At 38.2% G+C, this 19,733-nt stretch overlaps 1 protein-coding gene across 10 annotated transcripts in view; it reads right to left on the reverse strand.

Annotated features, from left to right (window-relative positions):
• The window catches only part of DMD (dystrophin), a 1,125,431-nt gene that overhangs the window by 202,777 nt on the left and 902,921 nt on the right, over positions 1-19,733 (reverse strand). For all 10 annotated transcript variants that reach the window (XM_054165808.1, XM_054165807.1, XM_054165806.1 and 7 more), the window contains 3 exons: positions 16,953-17,109; positions 5,962-6,082; positions 4,944-5,212 (listed from right to left, as the gene is read on the reverse strand). In XM_054165808.1, the coding sequence (XP_054021783.1) occupies positions 4,944-5,212; positions 5,962-6,082; positions 16,953-17,109 (547 nt within the window). The remainder of the gene's footprint in view (positions 1-4,943; positions 5,213-5,961; positions 6,083-16,952; positions 17,110-19,733) is intronic.

Here is a 19,733-nt window from a genome sequence, read left to right on the forward strand (position 1 = left end):
TGAGGGATGGACCACTCACTGGATAAGGAACTAGCTGGGTGGCTGCACTCAGAGGGTTACAGTCGATGGCACAATGTCCAAATGGAGACCAGGCACAAGCGGCATCGCTCAGGGGTCAGTACTCAGACCATTTGTGCTAAACATCTTTGTCAGCAATATGGACAGTGGGATTGAAAGCACCCTCAGTAAGTTTGCAGATGACAGAAAGTTGAGTGGTATAGTTGGTATGCTAGAGGGTTGGGATGTCATGCAGATCTCAAGCACAAATAGAGGTTGGGGTATGATATGATAGAGAGCAGCCCTGAAGAACAGGACAAAAAGCTGGACATGAGCCAAAAATGTGCACTTCCAGCCCAAATGGCAAATTGCACCCTGGGCTGTACCAAAGAACTGTGGCCAGCAGGAGGAGGACGGTGATTCTCCCCTTCTGCTCTACACTCATGTGACCCCACCCGGAGTACTGGAGCACCTCTCCTGTAAAGCCAGGATGAGAGAGCTGGTGTTGTTCAGCCTGGAGAAGAGAAGACTGTGGGGGGACCTTATAGCCTACAAGAAAGGTGGGGAGGGATTGTAGTGATAGGAAAAGGGGCAATAATTTTAAACTAGAGCAGGATAGATTTAGGCTGGACATTAGGAAGAAGTTCTATACTATGAGGGTCATGGAACACTCAAATAGGTTGCCCGGGCTGGTGGTGGAGGCCCCATCACTGGAGGCATTTGACGTCAGATTTGATGGGACTCTGAGCAACCTGATTTAGTCTGGGATGTCCCTGCTTACTGCAGGGGAGGTGGATAGACGTCCTTTAAATGTTCCTCCAAACCCAGTGCATTCTATGATTCTATGATTCTGTGAAATAACCACTTTAAAGCATATTTCTTTTCATATGAGAAAAGAAATTGATTCATAAGATGTTAAAATGAGATTAAGAGATCACAGGACACAACTGAGTAACTTTCATTTCCTACAAGCTAAGCATCATAGCAGAACTAACTTCAGCTGCTATAACTATGTGCAAGTTTTAAAACTCTATTCCATATTGAAAGCAGACTTTAGAAAATTAAACTTGCCTGTGAGAGTGACAACCAAATAACATTTTACTAAATTCTCTGTTGCATAAACCCACATTTTATAAAAGGTAAAGACACAACCAGTTAGCTAATGGACACCTGAGGTGTCCTTGATATTTTGCAACATCTTGAAAATTGATCTGTGTTAATGTGGGGGGGGGGGGGAATTTCAACCCACCACAATCTGTTAACAAATTAAACAAATCAACTATTACTTTCATCACAGAAAACTCCACAAAGTTTTAACTTAAAATCAATTATTTTAAATATATATATATATATATGATACCTGTAGGATTTCAAAATGTTCCAGTGAATATAAATGTTTTGATTTTTTGGTCAATGTAAGATAAAGTCTGTTATGGTATGATATACTCTACTGATATTTAGTTTATATTAGCAGTACAAGAGTTGCTGAAGTTTTTCCTATTTTGTAAATTGTATTTTTAGTGACCACATTCATATGTAAAACCTTAAAATTCTCCAGAATGCCATTAGATCATCTTCTCCTTGAACAATGTCTTTCTTATCTGTAGCCTGGAAATTATTCTATTTTACACACAGAGGAGGAGTTTCATTGAATGGCTTAGGTTGGAAGGGATCATCTTAGGGATCATGTACTCCAACCTCTCTGCCATGGGCATGGATGCCTCTCATCTAGACTCAGCTGCCCAAGGCCTCATCCAAGGAGGAGTACAGAAGAATATATAAGTTTTTTTGGTTTTTTTTATGAACTGCCTAAGCTCATTCATTCTCCAGTAATTGAGGCTGCTGATTGACTATTAGAATGGTTGCAATAATATATTGTTTAATCTTTGCCAAATCTATTTCTTTCTTTCCGTGGCCACATATGAACACAAATGAAATGCAGCCAATTATCTTTAGGGATTGTCTTACTTTTTGCTTCATTTAGTGAAGAGATGTCTAGGGACAAAAAGATTGAGTGCACATAGAAAAGTAATTTTGGAGCAGATGATGAGCAGATCAGTTCATTTCTGATCTATGCATAATGGCAAACTCTGCTCAGTTTACAAATTGGAAAGAAGCTTCAGGTTGACACTTTCCAGCAAAAATTTGTCAGTGACATACAACTGACAACAATTGTCAATTATGCTGAGGAAAGTCTGAAATAAACAGCATATAATTCAAGCCTGACATCTCAGGAGAAAAAAAGAAAGGAAAAGAAAAGGGGTTACTTATTCACTGAACTCATGTGAATTTCTCATTGCCTTTTGTTTCACAATTCTGTAGAAAATAATTAGCAGACATTGTATTAAAATTGTAAATAGGCTATGACAAGAGCATTTTAAAGGATATAGCCTTTCTGAATATACTTGCTGCATTAAATAGGTTAAAATGCATAATCTATATGCAAACTTCATAGTCTTCTTATGCAAGTGCTTAATTCATAACTGTAAAAGTGAACCTGCAAGAACAATAACCAGCTCTTAAGGAACAATATTAAGAGTTCTGTGAAAATGCAAGATTTACTCTCACTAAATTCTGTTCTGCTTTTTACAGTTAACAATCATCATATTGATTCATCTGGGCTTGAACTTGATTTAAGACAGTGAAGTGATGGTTTGGATTTTAATGGTCAGAAAGGTATGCTTGGAAAAGAGAAAGAATGTGTATTATTAATGTGTATTATTTCAGTCTGCTCATAAGATTCCTCATAAGAGAAGAAAAAAGGGAGATAACACTACAGCAGAGAAGTTTAAAGAATATTTTGGTTACAGATAATCTGCAGTCTGGGTTGCATTCTTTAGGGTAGGTGTGTGAAACTGTTTATCACCTAGAATCAGAGATGAATACCAGTTGGTGCATTAATACATATGTCATGTAGGACAGTACCATCAGGTAGATGATATCAGCTGCTCTTCCTTTATCCACTGATGTTGTAACTCCATCACAGAAAGCCATCAAATTCATCAGGCATTATTTGCCCTTGGTGAAGCCACGTTAATGGCCACCAATTACCTCTTGTTGTGTTCCTGCATCACCCAAGCTTATTATGATCACTTAGAAGTTGCTGAAAGCACAGCATCACTCTCTGTGAGCAACTAGCAGACTGTTATTGTCAGGTATTAAATGAAAAGTTATAGGTTATAAGAATAACAATCTATTCTGTATGGTTGGTTGGTTTGTTTTTCATTTACCATTTAGCTGATAATCTTATGATAGCCTATATCATAACTGGACACAGTCCTCAAGGTGTGGCCTAGCCAGTGCTGAGTACAGGGGCAAAATGACTTCCCTGCCTCTGCTGGCCACACTGTTCCTGATGCAGGCCAGGATGCCATTGGCCTTCTTGGACACCTGTTCATTTATGCAGATAAAAAATGTTGCAGCTAATTGTTCCTCAGCTACTACACACTTCATTTGCCTTGTATAATATTTGTACAGGACACTCATTTAACTTTTTGTGTGATTAAAACTTATGATTTTTTTTTTAATATATATGTATAAAGTGCACTAGAATTTTAAGAAAGCTTTCTTCTCTTCTCATTAGTCATTCTATTTCCTCTCTCTTAGATTCTGATGTGCTACTAGAGAAAATAACAGTCAGCTCAGGTCTCTTTCAAAATGACTGATGATTCCCATTTATGTGAATGGAACAGAGGCACTTTGATCTTATCAAAATGGCAACTGCCTCTGCTGTGCTCTAGCTGAAGGAATACTGCAGTATTTAGAAAATCTGGCCATGGCAGCCATGCTGAAAGAGTCCTTGTGACTTTCTTAATAAGCAGCAATTTTATGAAACAATAAGAGTCCAATAACTACATAACAAGTGTTGTTTTGAGAGGAAATTAGTTACTAAAAGCAGATAAACATTGTTATAGAAAATTATGACAGCTTTCCCAGGTAATTCTTTTAAGCTATCTTATCTTGACAGGTTGGACTCAACAATCCTTGGGGTCTCTTCCAACCTTAGTTATACTGTGATACTGTGATGTTATGAGACCTAGCTACCATGTAAGACGGATGATAAATACCACCACCACGAGGAAACAACAAAATAATGTACTTCAAATTATTTAAATTCTGCTCTACAAGTATAGGCACAATTATATATTCATCATGCTTATAAAAAGTTAATAAAGAACAAAATTAATTTTGTGTGCTTTTACCCTATCTACTTCTATTTATTTGATTTTGCTTTCACAGAATCACAGAATCGTTGAGGCTGGAATAGACCTCTGAGATCATCAAGTCCAGCCTATGACTTAACACCACCACATTGACCAGACCATGTCACTAAGTGCCACACACAATGTTTTATTAAATACCTCCAGTGAAGATGACTCCTCCACCTCCCTGGGCAGACCATTCCAGGGTCTAATTGCCCTTTCCATGAGGAAGTGCTTCCTAACATCCAACTTAAACCTCCCCTGGCACAGCTTCAGGCCATGCCCACTCATTACAAGTTGCCTGGGAGAAGAGCCTGACCCTCACTTTACTACAACTTCCCTTCAAGTAGTTGTAGAGTGTGATAAGGTCCCCCCCTGCATCTCCTCCATGCTAAACAACCCCAGGTCCCCTCCCTCAGCCTCTCCTCATAAGAATTTCCCTCCAGTCTTTTAACCAGTCCCTTCACCTAACAGTGAGAGTGTCGAGGATATTTAGACATTCCTGCTGCGCCTTTTTACCCTTGCAGCAATATATATTCTCAAGGATGATTAAATTTGATTTTAACTGCAGAAATTATAAAACTCTTTGTATGTACTTTTAAAAATTATCATTTTTAAAAAAAATATTACTATGATAAAAAGCTATGAATTTCTAATTTTAAAAGATAATTCCTGATCTGGGGATTCATACAATGAACAAGCGAATTATTTTATACTCTGAAATACTGATACATGGACACATACCTTGACTTTCTCTAAGTGATCCTGCAGAGAGTCAATTAGCAGATCTCCCACTGGCTGCCAGGATGCCTTGAACACTTCAGCCTGGCGCAGCTTCAGATCCAGTTCATCCATCGCCTCTTGAAGGCCCTGAAGTCTTTCAAGGGCATCATCTATCTTCTTTTGCCAATCAGCAGACTGCAGATTTAGCTTATCCCACTCAGTTCTGACCTCATCTGATTGCCTTTGGAGAAGTTTAGTGACGTTGTGGGCCCTTTCTTCAGGTGACAGCTCTAAATGCGAAAGTCAAGAAGCTTTTAAAGCAAATTCTGTCTCAGAAGAAAAATCATTTCATCTGAGCAAGTTCAAAGCTAAGTAAGAAATTGTTCATAACCAAAGACTCTTGGGAAATTTATTTTCTTAATGTATTCTCGTTTGAAAATCTCTTAACAAATTTAAATCTTGCCACCATACAAATCACTAAAATATGCATCTAAGCACATAGTTCCATTTTCAAACATTCAAGGTGTACCTAAAAGTTTCTTTACTGTGTCTTTATTCAGCAAAATAATTCTGCACATACATAATTGTTAAACCCTGCGATTTTTTTTTGTTGCTGGTTTTTTTGTTTGTTTGTTTGTTTGTGGAGTTTTTTTTGTTTGTTGGTTTGGTTTGGTTTTTTAATGCTACAATTGAGTGGATTTGGGAGTTATAGTAGTACCAAAACTACAAGTTGAATTTTTGGTTGAATTGCACCTTTCAGACCTCAAATGGGCCTACAGTTATAGATAAGTCCTGAAGGTTTAAAGCCAGTTTCAAAATCTGCTTATAAATATGCATGCCTATTTAGTAGCACAGTGTTCAGAAAGATCACTAAGGGTTTCTTTCATCTTTATTTTTAGCTGAGTTTCTGAATACTGACATTCAGCCTGGAGTGTATAAAGGAATGCTTTCACAGTGGCTGGAAGAATTTATTTAATCATTGCTGATCATCACTGATTTTTCCAGCAATGTGTTATTACTCTGCTCTTTCCTCATTTACCTCTTGGTTCTGGGTAGAGCTTCTCCAGTCCCTCCGCAGGCTGCTCTGCTAAGAAGATTCGCACGGTCTCAAGCGCACTCCTGATAACAGGTTCTTTAGTTTTGAGCTCCCTCTTGAAAGTCTGAGAGATGAAACAAAATTATTGTAAGTGGATATATAATGAAAGACTGAGTGCTAGCATCATTTTCATCAATTTAGGAACAAAATTTCCAACAACAGCTTCTGTGCATGTACTAGAAGTAGCTAATAAATAAACAAATATAATGGGAAAACTGAAAAAGGAAAAAAAGTAATAAGAAAAAGAAAAAGAGATAATCAGCTTCAGCTTAACCTGAAATCACATTGTATTCCCAAGGAACAACATACTGCCAGTGCTCTGCTAAGTACCCAAGGTTTGTGATCAAATTTTCACTGCAAGAGGGATTTCTTTTGTTGATTAACATCAGGATCAACTCCAAAAAATTCCAATATCTTAAATCAGGACATTCTCTTTCAGTAGTGTTATAGATACATCTCTTCCAAAAAAATTACATGAAGAGAGATTTCTGAAGTGTAGAATCAAAGCCAAAGTGAGAATCCAGAAACACAATCTAGCCTAGATGTAAGCATGCATGAATGAAAATTAAAGGTCAGAAGGTAGTCCTTATGAAACAGTTAATTCCTAGTTGTTGAAATCACTATTTACTAATCAGTTTCCAAATGTTTAGTACTGCTTGGCTGTATATTCTGCTTCTTTTCAGATCAACTGTATTTCTCCCTTTTAGCTCTTCCTTTCTTGTACTTTTTGTCACTTCTTTTCTTGCCTTTGCTTCCTCTTTTTGCATTCTTCCTCCAGCACAGTTCCATTTACTGTCTTTTACTATCCATTTACTATCTTTCTTTCTTTATTATCTTGCTTCTAAAACTATCATGAGTAAAATTCTCTGGGTTGGTTTTGTTTTGTGTTTGGTTGTTTGTTGGTGTTGGCTGTTTGTTGTTTACACACACACACGCTCTGGGGCTTCAGGTTGTTTGGGGTTTTTTGGTATTCTGTTTTTTTTATTGGTGTGGGGGTTTGTTTTGTGGCTTTTCATTTGGTTAGCTTTCTTTCTTTCTTTCTTTCTTTCTTTCTTTCTTTCTTTCTTTCTTTCGTTCTTTCTTTCACATTGCATTGGGTCTTTTGCATGTCACATTGAATTTATCTAAATGTTCCTTACTACTGTTTTAATTCAACATTTTCTTCTCCATTTATGAAACATTTTTGAATGCATATACAGGTAATTATAGTACAGTGAAACACAAATCACAATCCTGTATATGACACAAGTGGGAACCAGGCATTTTATGCCAGGCATTATAAAGGTTTCTAATATAATAAATTCACCAATTCGGTTAAATTCATTTCTATGCAAATTAATGAACTATTATAAATTCAATATTAAGAAGTTCATTGCACTTTGAATTATATTAGATATGAAATACTGTGTGCAGGAAATATCTAACAGAACAATGAGAACTAAAACCACATTTTATAATAGGAGCATTCGGAGGTAAAAAAATCCTTAATACATTTCAGGAAAGTAAACTTAGTACATGACTAACTTACTCTCATGTAAGTAAACACACTTTTTACTAAGTGTTCCAGCACTAAGCATAAAGTTTGTGATTGTGAATCAGGAAGACCCTTCAGCAAAGTGTGGGTTTTTGAAGGAAACAATGAAGTTTAAAAATACACATCTTCTGTCATAGACATCAGTGGGACTGAGATCCTTCAACAGATTGTATCTGCTATCATAAGGGAACCCACTGATTCATCAGTATCTCTGACAAATGTTTTAAACAGTCATATTAACCTTTAGGAGTCAACACTGATTTTCACAATGAGAGTCCTGTATTCTAACAAGTAAAGTACTACTTGATATTGCTTGGTATAAAAACCGAATGGGGTTACTCCAGGGTTAAGATTCTTTAACTCAAGCATATTTAGGTTTAGATATCTTTATAAATCATACTTGACCCTTTCATGAAGTGCAATGGAAAGAGGTCTTGCCTCCACACGAGAAAAATCTGTTCCCTTAAATTAGCCTTTGTGCTCACCTTGTATGGCATCATTCTGTCCCACCAGAGAGTGGCAGTTTTGTAGCTCAAGTAAGACAGCAGACAGCATGACTTAAAATGTTCCCTTATGGATTGTGTGCTTTTCTCTCATTTGGTAGTGTTAAAAGTTATATCAACAGTCATATTGGATTTTAAACATTACAGTTGTATAACAGCTTAAAAACATAACATGCTTCATAAATGCCCCTGAAGACAAATTATTTCTCAGAAATGTCTATGAGCACAGCCAAATAGGATGCACATGCACAAAGGTCTGTTCTGCCCACGCATACCCAAAGCAGGAAGAAGTCACAGACATTGAAGGGAAACACAGAGCTACAGCAATTTATAGGATATTTAAAAGCCAGAAATGCCTTTGAGCTATGTATTTGGGAATGAGTAGTACTGCTGTAACGAGAACTGCTTCTGTAGTCAGGTCAGCCCTAGTTATTTATACATACAAACAACGAGAAGGTCACAAAATATCTTCCTCCAGCTTCTACCACACTTGCATAAAACCATACCAGCCAAATATACCTAGCAGCATTATAGTCCCAAAAGAGGTTTAAAGCTGCACTCCTCCTATATTGCTTGTGCAACAGAACAAGGATAACCTGCAGCCTGCATGCAGCCTGCATCCCTGAGCACGTATCATTACATTTGTCTTCCCAAAACAACAGAGATATGTTAATGGGAGCTTTCTGACTTTGTATATATTGTATTTACTAGTGAATGTGTTAAATGTTTGGGGTTCCCTCCCACCCCCCCTTTTTCTATTCTGGAACTGGTGGATGAGATTATAGTTTGTAAACCTAGACTTTCAGAATAGCACAGAGTATGGTCTTAAGACATATTTACAATTCTCATCTCCTTTCCTAGTTTTGATCTGCAGACTGCTACTGAATGAATTAAAGTATGTTTCAGCACAAGAAATTTAAAAAGGAGGAATGAAAAAACATGAGCTTGAAGGAATAGCACCCAGCAGCATGAAAAATACTGAATGCTCATTTTATGCTACCCCATTCCAAAGAAGTTCTTACTGTATGAAGCCAAAGACAGCTTTTCTGATTAAAGTTCTGTTGTGAAATATGTACACACTACCAATAAAAATCATAAGTAGCAATAAATGACATTGTCTCTTCTTCTGGATAATAAATAAGTAAAATTATCCATCTAGAGCCCTGATAAATACATCTTTATAATATGCAGATCATCACTGAAAGTAGAATTAGGCTAAATGACTGTCTAATTTACAGCTAATGATTTCAGGCTAATTTCATTTAATTCCTTAACTTCTTCCACACTTCATGGTGACTCTAGAGGAAATCGAACACATGTAATATACGACCTGACAAAACCCCAAGTAAACTAGCCATTTAAGCATCTCTATTTGTCATCCACACCACAGTAGTAATGGCATTCTGCCCACCATTTTCATAATGCACATATTGATCAGTTTGTCTCAGACCTCCCACGAATGTCCTTAAATCTCTTTAGATGGAGAAATACAGATTGCTTAAATTGAAAGATGAAAATATAACGAGAAGAGTTTCATTAGCAAAACTAACATTAATCTCTACTAGAAAAGCAGATACTTTTGCTTTTGATGAATTTTAAAAAGAAAGGGTACAATTATATGAATTCAAAATATCTCCCAATCAGAATGCTAGTTTAAAAACGGGTTTTGATTTAGATTCTGCCACCAGAAAGGGTTGTTCAGTTTGGAGAAGAGAAGGCTCTGAGGAGACCTTATTGTGGCTTTCCAATATCTGAAGGGGGCCTACATGAAAGCTGGGGAGGGACTTTTTAGAGTATCAGGTAGTGATAGGACGAGGGGGAATGGATCCAGGCTTTAGAAGAGGAGATTCTGGTTGGATGTTAGGAATAAGTTTTTCACCATTAATTAGGGTGTTGAGACACTGGAACAGGTTGCCCAGGGAGGTGGTGGAAGTCTTATCCCTGGATGTTTTTAAGGCCAGGCTGGATATGGCTCTGGACAACCTGATCTAGTGGAAAGTGTCCCTGCCCATGGGAGGGAGCTTGGAACTGAATGATCCTTGAGGTGCCTTCCAACCCTGACAATTCTGTGTTTATTAACATGATTCAATAAAACATTACCATGACACTTTGCAAAACAAAGAAAACTGTAAAATGATTTAAAAATGTTTGGATAAACGGCAGTAGTTCTTATCATTGGTTAACACACCACCCTCCCAGCCCCAGACACCTATTCTAAGACTTTGGCACAGACACAATTTCTTCAGATGCCAGAAATGAACAAAATGACCCACTATATATTTAAGTTCAAACAAACAGCATTTACGTGGGTGTATTTGGGATAAATTCCAAATTACCTAGTCTAAAATGCATCTCACACTTCTAACACAACAATGATTTTGACTGCATGGATATCTTTTCTCATTTGAGCTCAAGCTCCCCACTGGCATAGATTCAAGCGTTTGAAATTTTCATCTGAACCCTGCTCTTCAAAATTTTTAAGTCAATCTTGGCAACTATGAGCATTCTAATGATAAGAGCAAACTTCTGTTTATCTCTGCAATGAATGTCTAAGGTATTCCAGATGGTCTTCTAAATGATAGAGAGGTTGAATGTAGTTTTTTTTTTTTTTTCTCTTTAAATTAACAGAAATTAAAGAAATATAAAAACCAGCTTGTAACACTATTTTAACCCTGTTTTGGAAAAAGGATTCAAGCATAAAATCTTGTTTGCATTCATCATGTCATTTCTCAATGACAATCAGTTAAACTGATTATAAAAAATGTTACCCTGTTGAGGCTTTTTCTCTTGTCCAACAAGGAACTTACCTGGATTGACTTTTTGCTTTACCTATCAAAACAATTGTTCACAGAAGGAAAGACGATGTACTGATATAGGAAGACCAAGCCTGGAAGACTGGGCCATTTAAAAGATTAGTTTCCTGAAGGCTGAAGTGCCATTCAAGAGAGCAAAATGAACAATCAGCAGATTCTTTTTCTCAAGAACATAATTAAACCATTCTTTACTTTCACATCCAGAATTCTTGAGAGATAAGTTTTGCTCTAAAGCAGGGAACCAAAACTGTTCAGCAAAATAGCTTTTCAGTACTGTTCTCCAGTTTTAAGCTAAATGTATCCACACTTGTAGTGTGAGGGTTTTTTAGAAATTATATTCAGAAATTAGACAAGTTGTTCATTCAGATACAACCTTTGAAACCCATAGTACATGAGCCAGCAGTGTGCCCAGGTGGCCAAGAATGCCAATGGCATCCTGGCCTGTATCAGGAATAGTGTGGCCAGCAGGAACAGGGAAGTAATTCTGCTCCAGTACTCAGTACTGGTTAGGCCACACCTTAAGGACTGTGTCCAGTTCTGGACCCCTCAATTCAAGAAAGATGTTGGGTTGCTCAAATGTGTCCAGAGAAGGGCAACAAAGCTGTGGAGGCGTCTGGAGCACAAGCCCTGTGAGGAGAGGCTGACGGAGCTGAGGGTGTTTAGCCTGGAGAAGAGGAGGTCCAGGGGAGATCTTATTGATCTCTACAGCTACCTGAAGGGAGGTTGTAGCCAGGTGAGGGTTGGTCTCTTCTCCCAGGAAACCAGCACCAGAACAAGAGGAGACAGTCTCAAGCTGTGCCAAGGGAAGTTTAGGCTGGATGTCAGGAAGAAATTCTCCACAGAAAGAGAGACTGGCCATTGGAATGTGCTGCCCAGGGAGGTGGTGGAGTCACCATCACTGGAAGCATTAAAAAAGAGACTGGATGAAGCACTTAATGTGATGGTTGAGTTGATTAGATGGTGTGGATGACAGACTGGACTCAATGATCTTGAAGATCTTTTCCAACCTGGTTAATTCTTGTATTCAGGGAAAATAAAAAAAAAAAAACATAAGTGAAAACTCCAAGCTGCAAGTACAGATTTTATCAAAGACAATCTGAAGTCAGCAGAGTTCTGCACTGACTGTTTTGATATTTGAAGAGCAGAGTAATTTATTTTCAAGGATTATGTTGTGTTCTTTTTTTTTTGTTTCTCCCACAGGGAATCAGAATGCCTACAACTAGAAAGGTCTCACATTAAACTACAGAAGCGTGACAGAATGGGAAGAGGAACGAAGTCATATTTCCAACAAGAAACTAAAGTGTTATAGCTTTGATACCAGACAAGATGACCAAAGATTCTTTCTGTTTGTATCTGCATATGGCAGAGAAGGTAATAAAAAAGAAGGGAGAAGCAGATGTTTTTTGCAGTCACTTTGCACCTACTATTTGTGGTGCTTTTCTTGGTGAGTGACAGAGAGATCATTTAGTCCATCACTACAGTCTTGCTACCATTATGATGATTTAGGGGAAACTATTGAACATCTTACAGAACAATATAAAATATTTACACTTTATGAAAAGTAATTTCTCTAGATGAAAAAAAAATAATAACAAAATTCTTTAGTCTAGGATGAAAGGTGGCATTTTCAAACAGTCAAAAATTATTCCATTGACAAAACTTTTGCTGTAATAGTTCTACACAAATCCTTTCCCATATCTTGCTTTGGCTTATAAGTTTGCTTTGGATATGGAGTTTCAGTTAATGTCATACTGAGATAAAGCAATGTCCTTGTAGGAGGACAGGCTGAGAGAGCTCTGGCTGTTCAGCCTAGAGAAGAGAAGACTCAGGGGACACCTAATAGTAGCCTTCCAGTACTGAAATGGGACATACAAGAAGGCTGAAAAGGGAGGCTTACAAAGGCCTGTAGTGATAGGATGAGGGACAAAGGTTTTACATTAGAGAAGAGTAGATTTAGGTTGGATGTTAGGAGGATGTTCTTTATCATGAAGGTTGTGGAACACTGAAACAGGTTACCCAGGAAGGTAGTTGAGGCCCAGCCTGATCTAATAGAGGATATGCAGAGGGTTTGGATTACATGACCTTTGGAACACCCTTCCAACCCAAACAATTCTATGAGCTTTAAAATGACTTTATGGAAGTTACTACAGACAGCTGGCTTGAACAGACTTCAGGCATTTCACATATCTTAACTTTCACAGAAGAAAAGGTAAAAAGGGACAGTGGGTCTCCATAAAGTTAGAGATGTTCTCCATAAAGTTAGAGATGTTTTGGCTTCACTGTTTCTGTGATACTTTAAATCCCAAGTATAGTTCTGTAACTTTGTATACATCAGCTTCTCAGAGGAAGATCCAGGATATGTAACCAAGCTGCCTCTTGCAGGAGAGCATTCCATTATCTTAGAAAAGCATAATGCACTGACAGTGAGATGCTTTTTGTCCATCTTTCTCTTTGGTTTTCTCAGCCATTAGGTAAAGATAGGCTCTTGAGGAACCATATTGCCACTACCTCCCATTAGTCTGCTACTATAGACAAATGCCTGTTTGCCTATGTCAAAAGCCAAGTCTGCTTGTATACAATATTGTCAGACTTTTCATAAACTCAGGGTTCCCAAAAACTTAATGCAGCAAAGTATGTCATATTCTCTTTTCAGACTTGACCTTCTCACTATTTGTTCTCAAATGTGCCCTGTAGCAGGACATAGGACAATCTATGAAAGCTATATTTATGATACAGCTACCTGATAAATGAAGAAAACACAAGGATTCCAGATCTAATTTCATGTTCTAATATCATTTCACATTTTTCCATTAAGCAATAAAATCAGAGACTTAGTAATTTCAGAAACAACATGTTTTGCAGCAATTTTCACAAAGTGATTTTTACTTACATGCAGCACAGTGCTTTGGGAGGATGGTCACTAGTTTGGGAATACTGTCTTATTGTATCAATTTATCTGTCTAACAATTTAAATTCTTCAATAGAAAATACATTTGTTAGAAGCAAATTTTTAGATATCACATTGCAGTATACTTGGCCACTAAAGAGGAGGAAAAAAAACCTCCCATAACATCATTATTTTAACTGTTTTAAAGACACACACGGATGAAGGAGAGGAGAGCTACAATGCTACATCCAAGTAAATTCAAGTAGTGTATAGTGCAGAAATGTCACAGCATAAATACTTAGGTTGATGATTTAATTCAGAATACAGAATTAACCAGGTTGGAAAAGACCTTCAAGATCATTGAGTCCAGTCTATCACCCACACCATCTAATCAATTCAACCATCGCACTAAGTGCCTCATCCAGTCTCTTTTTTAGTGTTTCTAGTGATGGTGACTCCACCACTTCCCTGGGCAGCACATTCCAATGGCCAATCTTTCTTTCTGTGGAGAACTTCTTCCTGACATCCAGCCTAAACTTCCCTTGGCACAGCTTGAGACTGTCTCCTCTTGTTCTGGTGCTGGTTTCCTGGGAGAAGAGACCAACCCTCACCTGGCTACAGCCTCCCTTCAGGCAATTGCAGACAGCAATAAGGTCTCCCCTGAGCCTCCTCTTCTCCAGGCTAAGCAACCCCAGCTAGGTCAGCCTCTCCTCACAGGGCTTGTGCTCCAGGCCCCTCCACAGCTTTGTTGCCCTTCTCTGGACACATTTGAGCAACTCAACATCTTTCTTGAATTGAGGGGTCCAGAACTGGACACAGCCCTTAAGGTGTGGCCTAACCAGTGCTGAGTATAGGGGCACAATGACCTCCCTGTTCCTGCTGGCCACATTATTTCTGATGAAGGCCAGGATGCCATTGGCCTTCTTGGCCACCTGAGCACACTGTTGGCTCATGTTCAGCCTAATGTCAACAGTGCTCCCAGGTCCCTTTCTGCCTGAGCACTCTCCAGCCACTCTGTTCCCAGCCTGTAGCACTACATGGGGTTGCTGTGGCCAATGTGTAGAACCTGGCACTTAAACATGTTAAATCTCACGCTGTTGGACTCTGCCCATTTGTCCAGCCTGTCTGCAAGGTCCTGCTGCAAGGGACTACATAAATTTACCTCCTAATCCCTGGGCAACATGGTCTAGTTGAAGATGTCCCTGCTGACTGTGGGGAGGTTGGACTACATGACCTTTGGAGATCTCTTCCAGCCTGGACCTTTCTATGATTCTAAACACAAGGACAATTTCTTTGTATCACAAAGGTTCCTTGTCATGATCTTTTACTGTTCACTGCAAAAAATATCTCCTGACACTCTGTTCCCAATTTCCCACTGAATCACAATATGTTCTAGTGGGCTGAGGTCTGGTTTCTGTTCTGGACATCTGCTATTAACTGCTGCTTCCCAGACTAAAATTTTTATCAGAAACTAACATGAAAAAGACAGAGGTCTAAACAGGACAGGGTTTATAATGTTTAAATGTGAGCTGCTAAAGTTGGATCTGCTTCCCAGTTACCTTTCACATGTTCCCTATTCCTTCTCAGGACAAGTTTCTTCCCATTTACTTCTTTATTCAGCTATTTTCCAGCTTTATTTTAGCAGGATGCTAGTTTCCTAATGGCTTTCCTCATGGCACCACTGAAAAAGCACCTCTGACCAACTAGGATGGATTTCACATTCAAACCTGAACAAACTGGCAATGGCAGAGAAAATTAAAAGTTGTTTACCTGAAAGCACACACTGGATTAGCATCAAACAGGTGTGAATTTGATTCAGCTCAGGAAATGTATTTAAAACGTAACTTTACCAAAAAAGCCCTGTGTGGATCTCTGTATGAAGAATTCTTAAGCAGTATTGTGTTAGTTTGGAGGTTGTCAGTTTAGTGGGTTTAAAAAACTTCCCATACAAGTGCTGGAACATGGTGCCTTTCTACTACAAATCTCAGTCTAGAGAACTCTCCATATGATGCTCTGCTATTACCTTTTCCTGATGAAACCAGTATGAGCCCTAGACAGCTACAGTCAGTGATCACAAGTTTCATGATGCACGCAGTTGTGCTACTTCTATTTTTTCCCTTTTCCCACAAACATTTCCAAAAATCAGTAGTGAACTAGGATTTCAAAAAAGTATACATGAAGTTCAATATCCCATCCAGGAAAAAAAAAAAATCAGAACTAATTATTTAATCTTCAAGAAATCACAGAACATCAGGTATTGGGAGGGACCTCAAAAGATTATCCAGGCCAACCCTGCTGCCACAACAGGAGCACCTAGACTAGGTCAGACAGGAATGCATCCAGGTGGGTTTGGAATGTCTTCAGAGAAGGAGACTGCACCACATCTCTGGGAGGCCTGTTTCAGTGTTTTGTCACCCTCACAGTGAAAAAGTTTTTCCTTATGTTCATGTGGAACCTCCTATGCTCTGGCTTGCACCTTTTGCCCCTTGTCTTATGATTGGACACCTCTGAAAAGAGCCTGGATCCATCCTCCTGATGCTCACCCTCCACATATTTATAAATATTAATAGGGTCACCCCTCAGTCTCCTCTCCAAGCTAGAGCCCCAGCTCCCTCAGTCTCTCCTCATAAAGACATTCCACACCCTTCTTCATCTTTGTGGCTCTATGCTGGACTCTTTCAAGCAGTTCCCTGACATCCTTCCTGAACTGAGGGGCCCAGAACTGGACACAATATCCAGATGTGGCCTCACCAGGGCAGAGTAGAGGGGGAGGAGAACCTCTCTTGACCTCCTAACCACACCCCCTGTAATCTACCCCAGGATACTATTTGCCTTCTTGGCCATGAGGGCACATTTCTGGCTCATGGTCATCCTTCTATCCACTGGGACCCCCAGAGAGCTTAGTATTTGTTCTGGCAATAAAAATTAACTGTGTGTGCTAGTCTATAAAAATGCTGTGTTGCTTCAAAAACAGAAGCGACTGGTAGTACACATTCTGTTCTCCAATAGTCTGACTTTTGCTAAGCTGTGGCTGAAAACTGTTCCTAGCACTCTCACGAAAAGTTCAGTTTTCATTGTCTCTAACGTGCATTTTAACAGATATCTTACTTTTTCCAACAAGTTTTGTGTAGCACTAACCTGAAAGCCAAAAAGCAATGACCAAAAGATCATTTAAAAACTAAATAAAGAAATCATACCCTATGAATATCATTCTGTTTCTGCACAGTGGGAAGATCTCCACCAATGGGTGCTGCTTGTTTTAATTCATCCTCCTTCAATTGCAGCCATGCCAGAAGTTCCTGAAGAGAGAGATGTAAACGCTTCCACTGGTCTGTACTGGCTTCCAAATGTGATCTGAAAGCATGTATTAAACATAAGGTATATTCAGGTACAGTGAAAACAGAAAAACAAATTGTACAAGCTTACTTACAGAGAAAGATCATAGTGTTTAATAATGCAAAGATTGCTAAATAGCTTCGGTAGCTGTGAATTAGATCCTGATTTAAATATTGTTCCAGAATCTTAGCCTGAAATATCCCTTTTATCCCCATCTGGTGGTTTGATTTTGTAGTTTTTAAGTATTGGGGTTGGTGAGGGGTTTTTTGTTTTGTTTTGTGCGTGTGTGGTTTGTGGGGTTCTTTTGTTTCTTGGGTTTTGTATTTGGGTTTGTTTGGTTGCTCTTGGTTTGGGTTTGGGTTTTGGTTTTGGGTGGCTTTTTGTGTTTCTTTCGATTTTTTTGTTTGAGGGGATTTTGTGGTTGTTTGTGGGGGGTTTTTGGTTGCTTTGATTTTTTTTTTTTTTAAGATTTGGTTGTATTTTGGGTGGGTTTATTTGTTTGTGGGTTTTGTTTTATTGGTTGCTGTGTTCTGATTTTAAAATTTTCCTCAGCAGTAATAGTTGTGTTGAATTGACAAGCTTGATAATTATTCAGGACTAGCATTAGAGAAACTTAATTATCACTCAGGATTGCTAGGAGATTAACTAAAATTTAGAGAGTAGTTTTCTGCTCAGAATAAGCATTGCCCTAAATCACCACACAAACCATTCAAACCCACACAAGATTTATATGGCTCATCCTTTCCCCCTAAAAAAAGTTACTAAGAAATTGTTAAAGCCAATAGAATCCCCTTACACAACTCAAATGTCAGTGCCATTTAAACAGAGTGAAGGAAAAGAATTGAATCACTTGAAAATTAAAAGACTGAACACTACTTTGTGCAAAAAACATCTCCACTACAAGGACATCTTCTAAACAATTCCTCTGTGTATGTGTGAATGTCTTCTTTAATACTGGGAACAACTAATTTCCAGCAACTGCTTTTTGTGAAGACAAAATACATGACTGAAACATCACCAGACTGATTGGATCTTCAATTTTGTTTATACCATAGGCATACTAACAATTTATCTTTCTAGACTTAGGAATATGCTACATTTTAATTGTTGCTTGGGAAGAAATTCCTAATTCATCTCCAGACAATTCCTCTTAGTAATTCAAATCAATAGCAGTAGAACATAACAATAGAGATAAAATGTACTGGAAAATAGAGAGATCTTTTATTTCACATATTTTCTGTTTGACTTATAAAACATTTCTTTTTCAGAATCAGGTATTTTCTGGCATCTGCATGATGCTCAGTTGTTTGGGGTTAAACCATGACAATAGTCTATAAGGAAATATGATAAATATAGACTCAAGTGTTTGGCAGACCTTATTACTTAGTTTGGATTTGGAAATGAGGAACTGCTGAAGCTAAGGACAGTTGTGCTTGAAAAGCTCTGTGGATCCCATCTTGTTTCTAACCTCTCATACCAGGTAACTGGAGTGGCAAGAGAAGAGAAAGGAAAGGGATACATTAGTTCAGCTTCTCTGGTATGGGAGTTGCTAGAATTTTTTCTCCTTTTTGAAACTTAAAGGCTACACAGGAAGGATACACATAGATCATGCTGCCTTTTGATCTCTGCTCTCACAGGGCACCTGTAGGCTGGGGCAAAACTGCCTCACAGCAGATATTTTGGGGAAGACCAGGTAGGAAAGGCTGGGGAAGCCCAGGGTTATATCCCTCTTAATTTGCTCCTCAGGAAAAAAAAAGAAAAAGAAAAAAGGAATGTGTCTCTCTTTTTCTGTAGCTACTAATGTCTTTTCAACTTCAGATCCTTCATTTATTTTTGATGATTGGTTTTATAAAGATGGCTTTTGTCATTACAGGCCCTCCCTCAGGGCCTGAGCTGAAAAAAAAAAAAAAAGCTAATGTTTCATACGTTATTTTTGAAAAACTTTTCTGTCTTTTGTGTCCCTCTGAATACCACCAACATGCAGCAAATGAGCATATGAAAAAATGCCCAAGACTGAACAGAACCGAGCTGGGTTGCTTATTGTCAAAGCCATATTTCTGAAGAGAACCTTGCTGGACAATTCCTTTTGCAAAGAATTTTTCAGCCCATTGAAGCCTCTGACTCCACTTCATTACTATTTATTATATTTTAACTTGCAAGCAGAACTTTTCCCCCTGATGAGCTCGTAATACTACCTACAGATTTCTTTAATCCCTGGTTTCAGTTTGGCAATCCTGTCCATTCTCCAGATAACAGTTATATAAGATTTTAACTTCTCTTTTCATTTAGCAGTTTATTCTTAGTTTTGCACAGGAAATAGTAGACTTAGAAATGAAGTGTACCATACATATATGTTGTTTAAACATTTTCTTTCATGAATTATTGGTAAGTCATAACCACCTCTAGAAAAAAAAGGCTACATTTAGAGGGGGTACAGTTACTGTTGAAACATGCTAATCCTTCCTCCTGTAATTACAAAAAATCTCATCATATGCCTCAAATCCTAATCCTCTACTATAATTTTCACACCAAAACTAATCATTCTTACAAAGTTAAGCCAACATTCAAAGAAGCACAAATCATATCAAAAAGGATAAAAGTAGTACTATCAGATTAAAAATGTAACCTTTTTACTGGTAAAA

Source organism: Dryobates pubescens, chromosome 12 (genome assembly GCF_014839835.1).
Source record: "Dryobates pubescens isolate bDryPub1 chromosome 12, bDryPub1.pri, whole genome shotgun sequence".
Taxonomy (NCBI): domain Eukaryota; kingdom Metazoa; phylum Chordata; class Aves; order Piciformes; family Picidae; genus Dryobates; species Dryobates pubescens.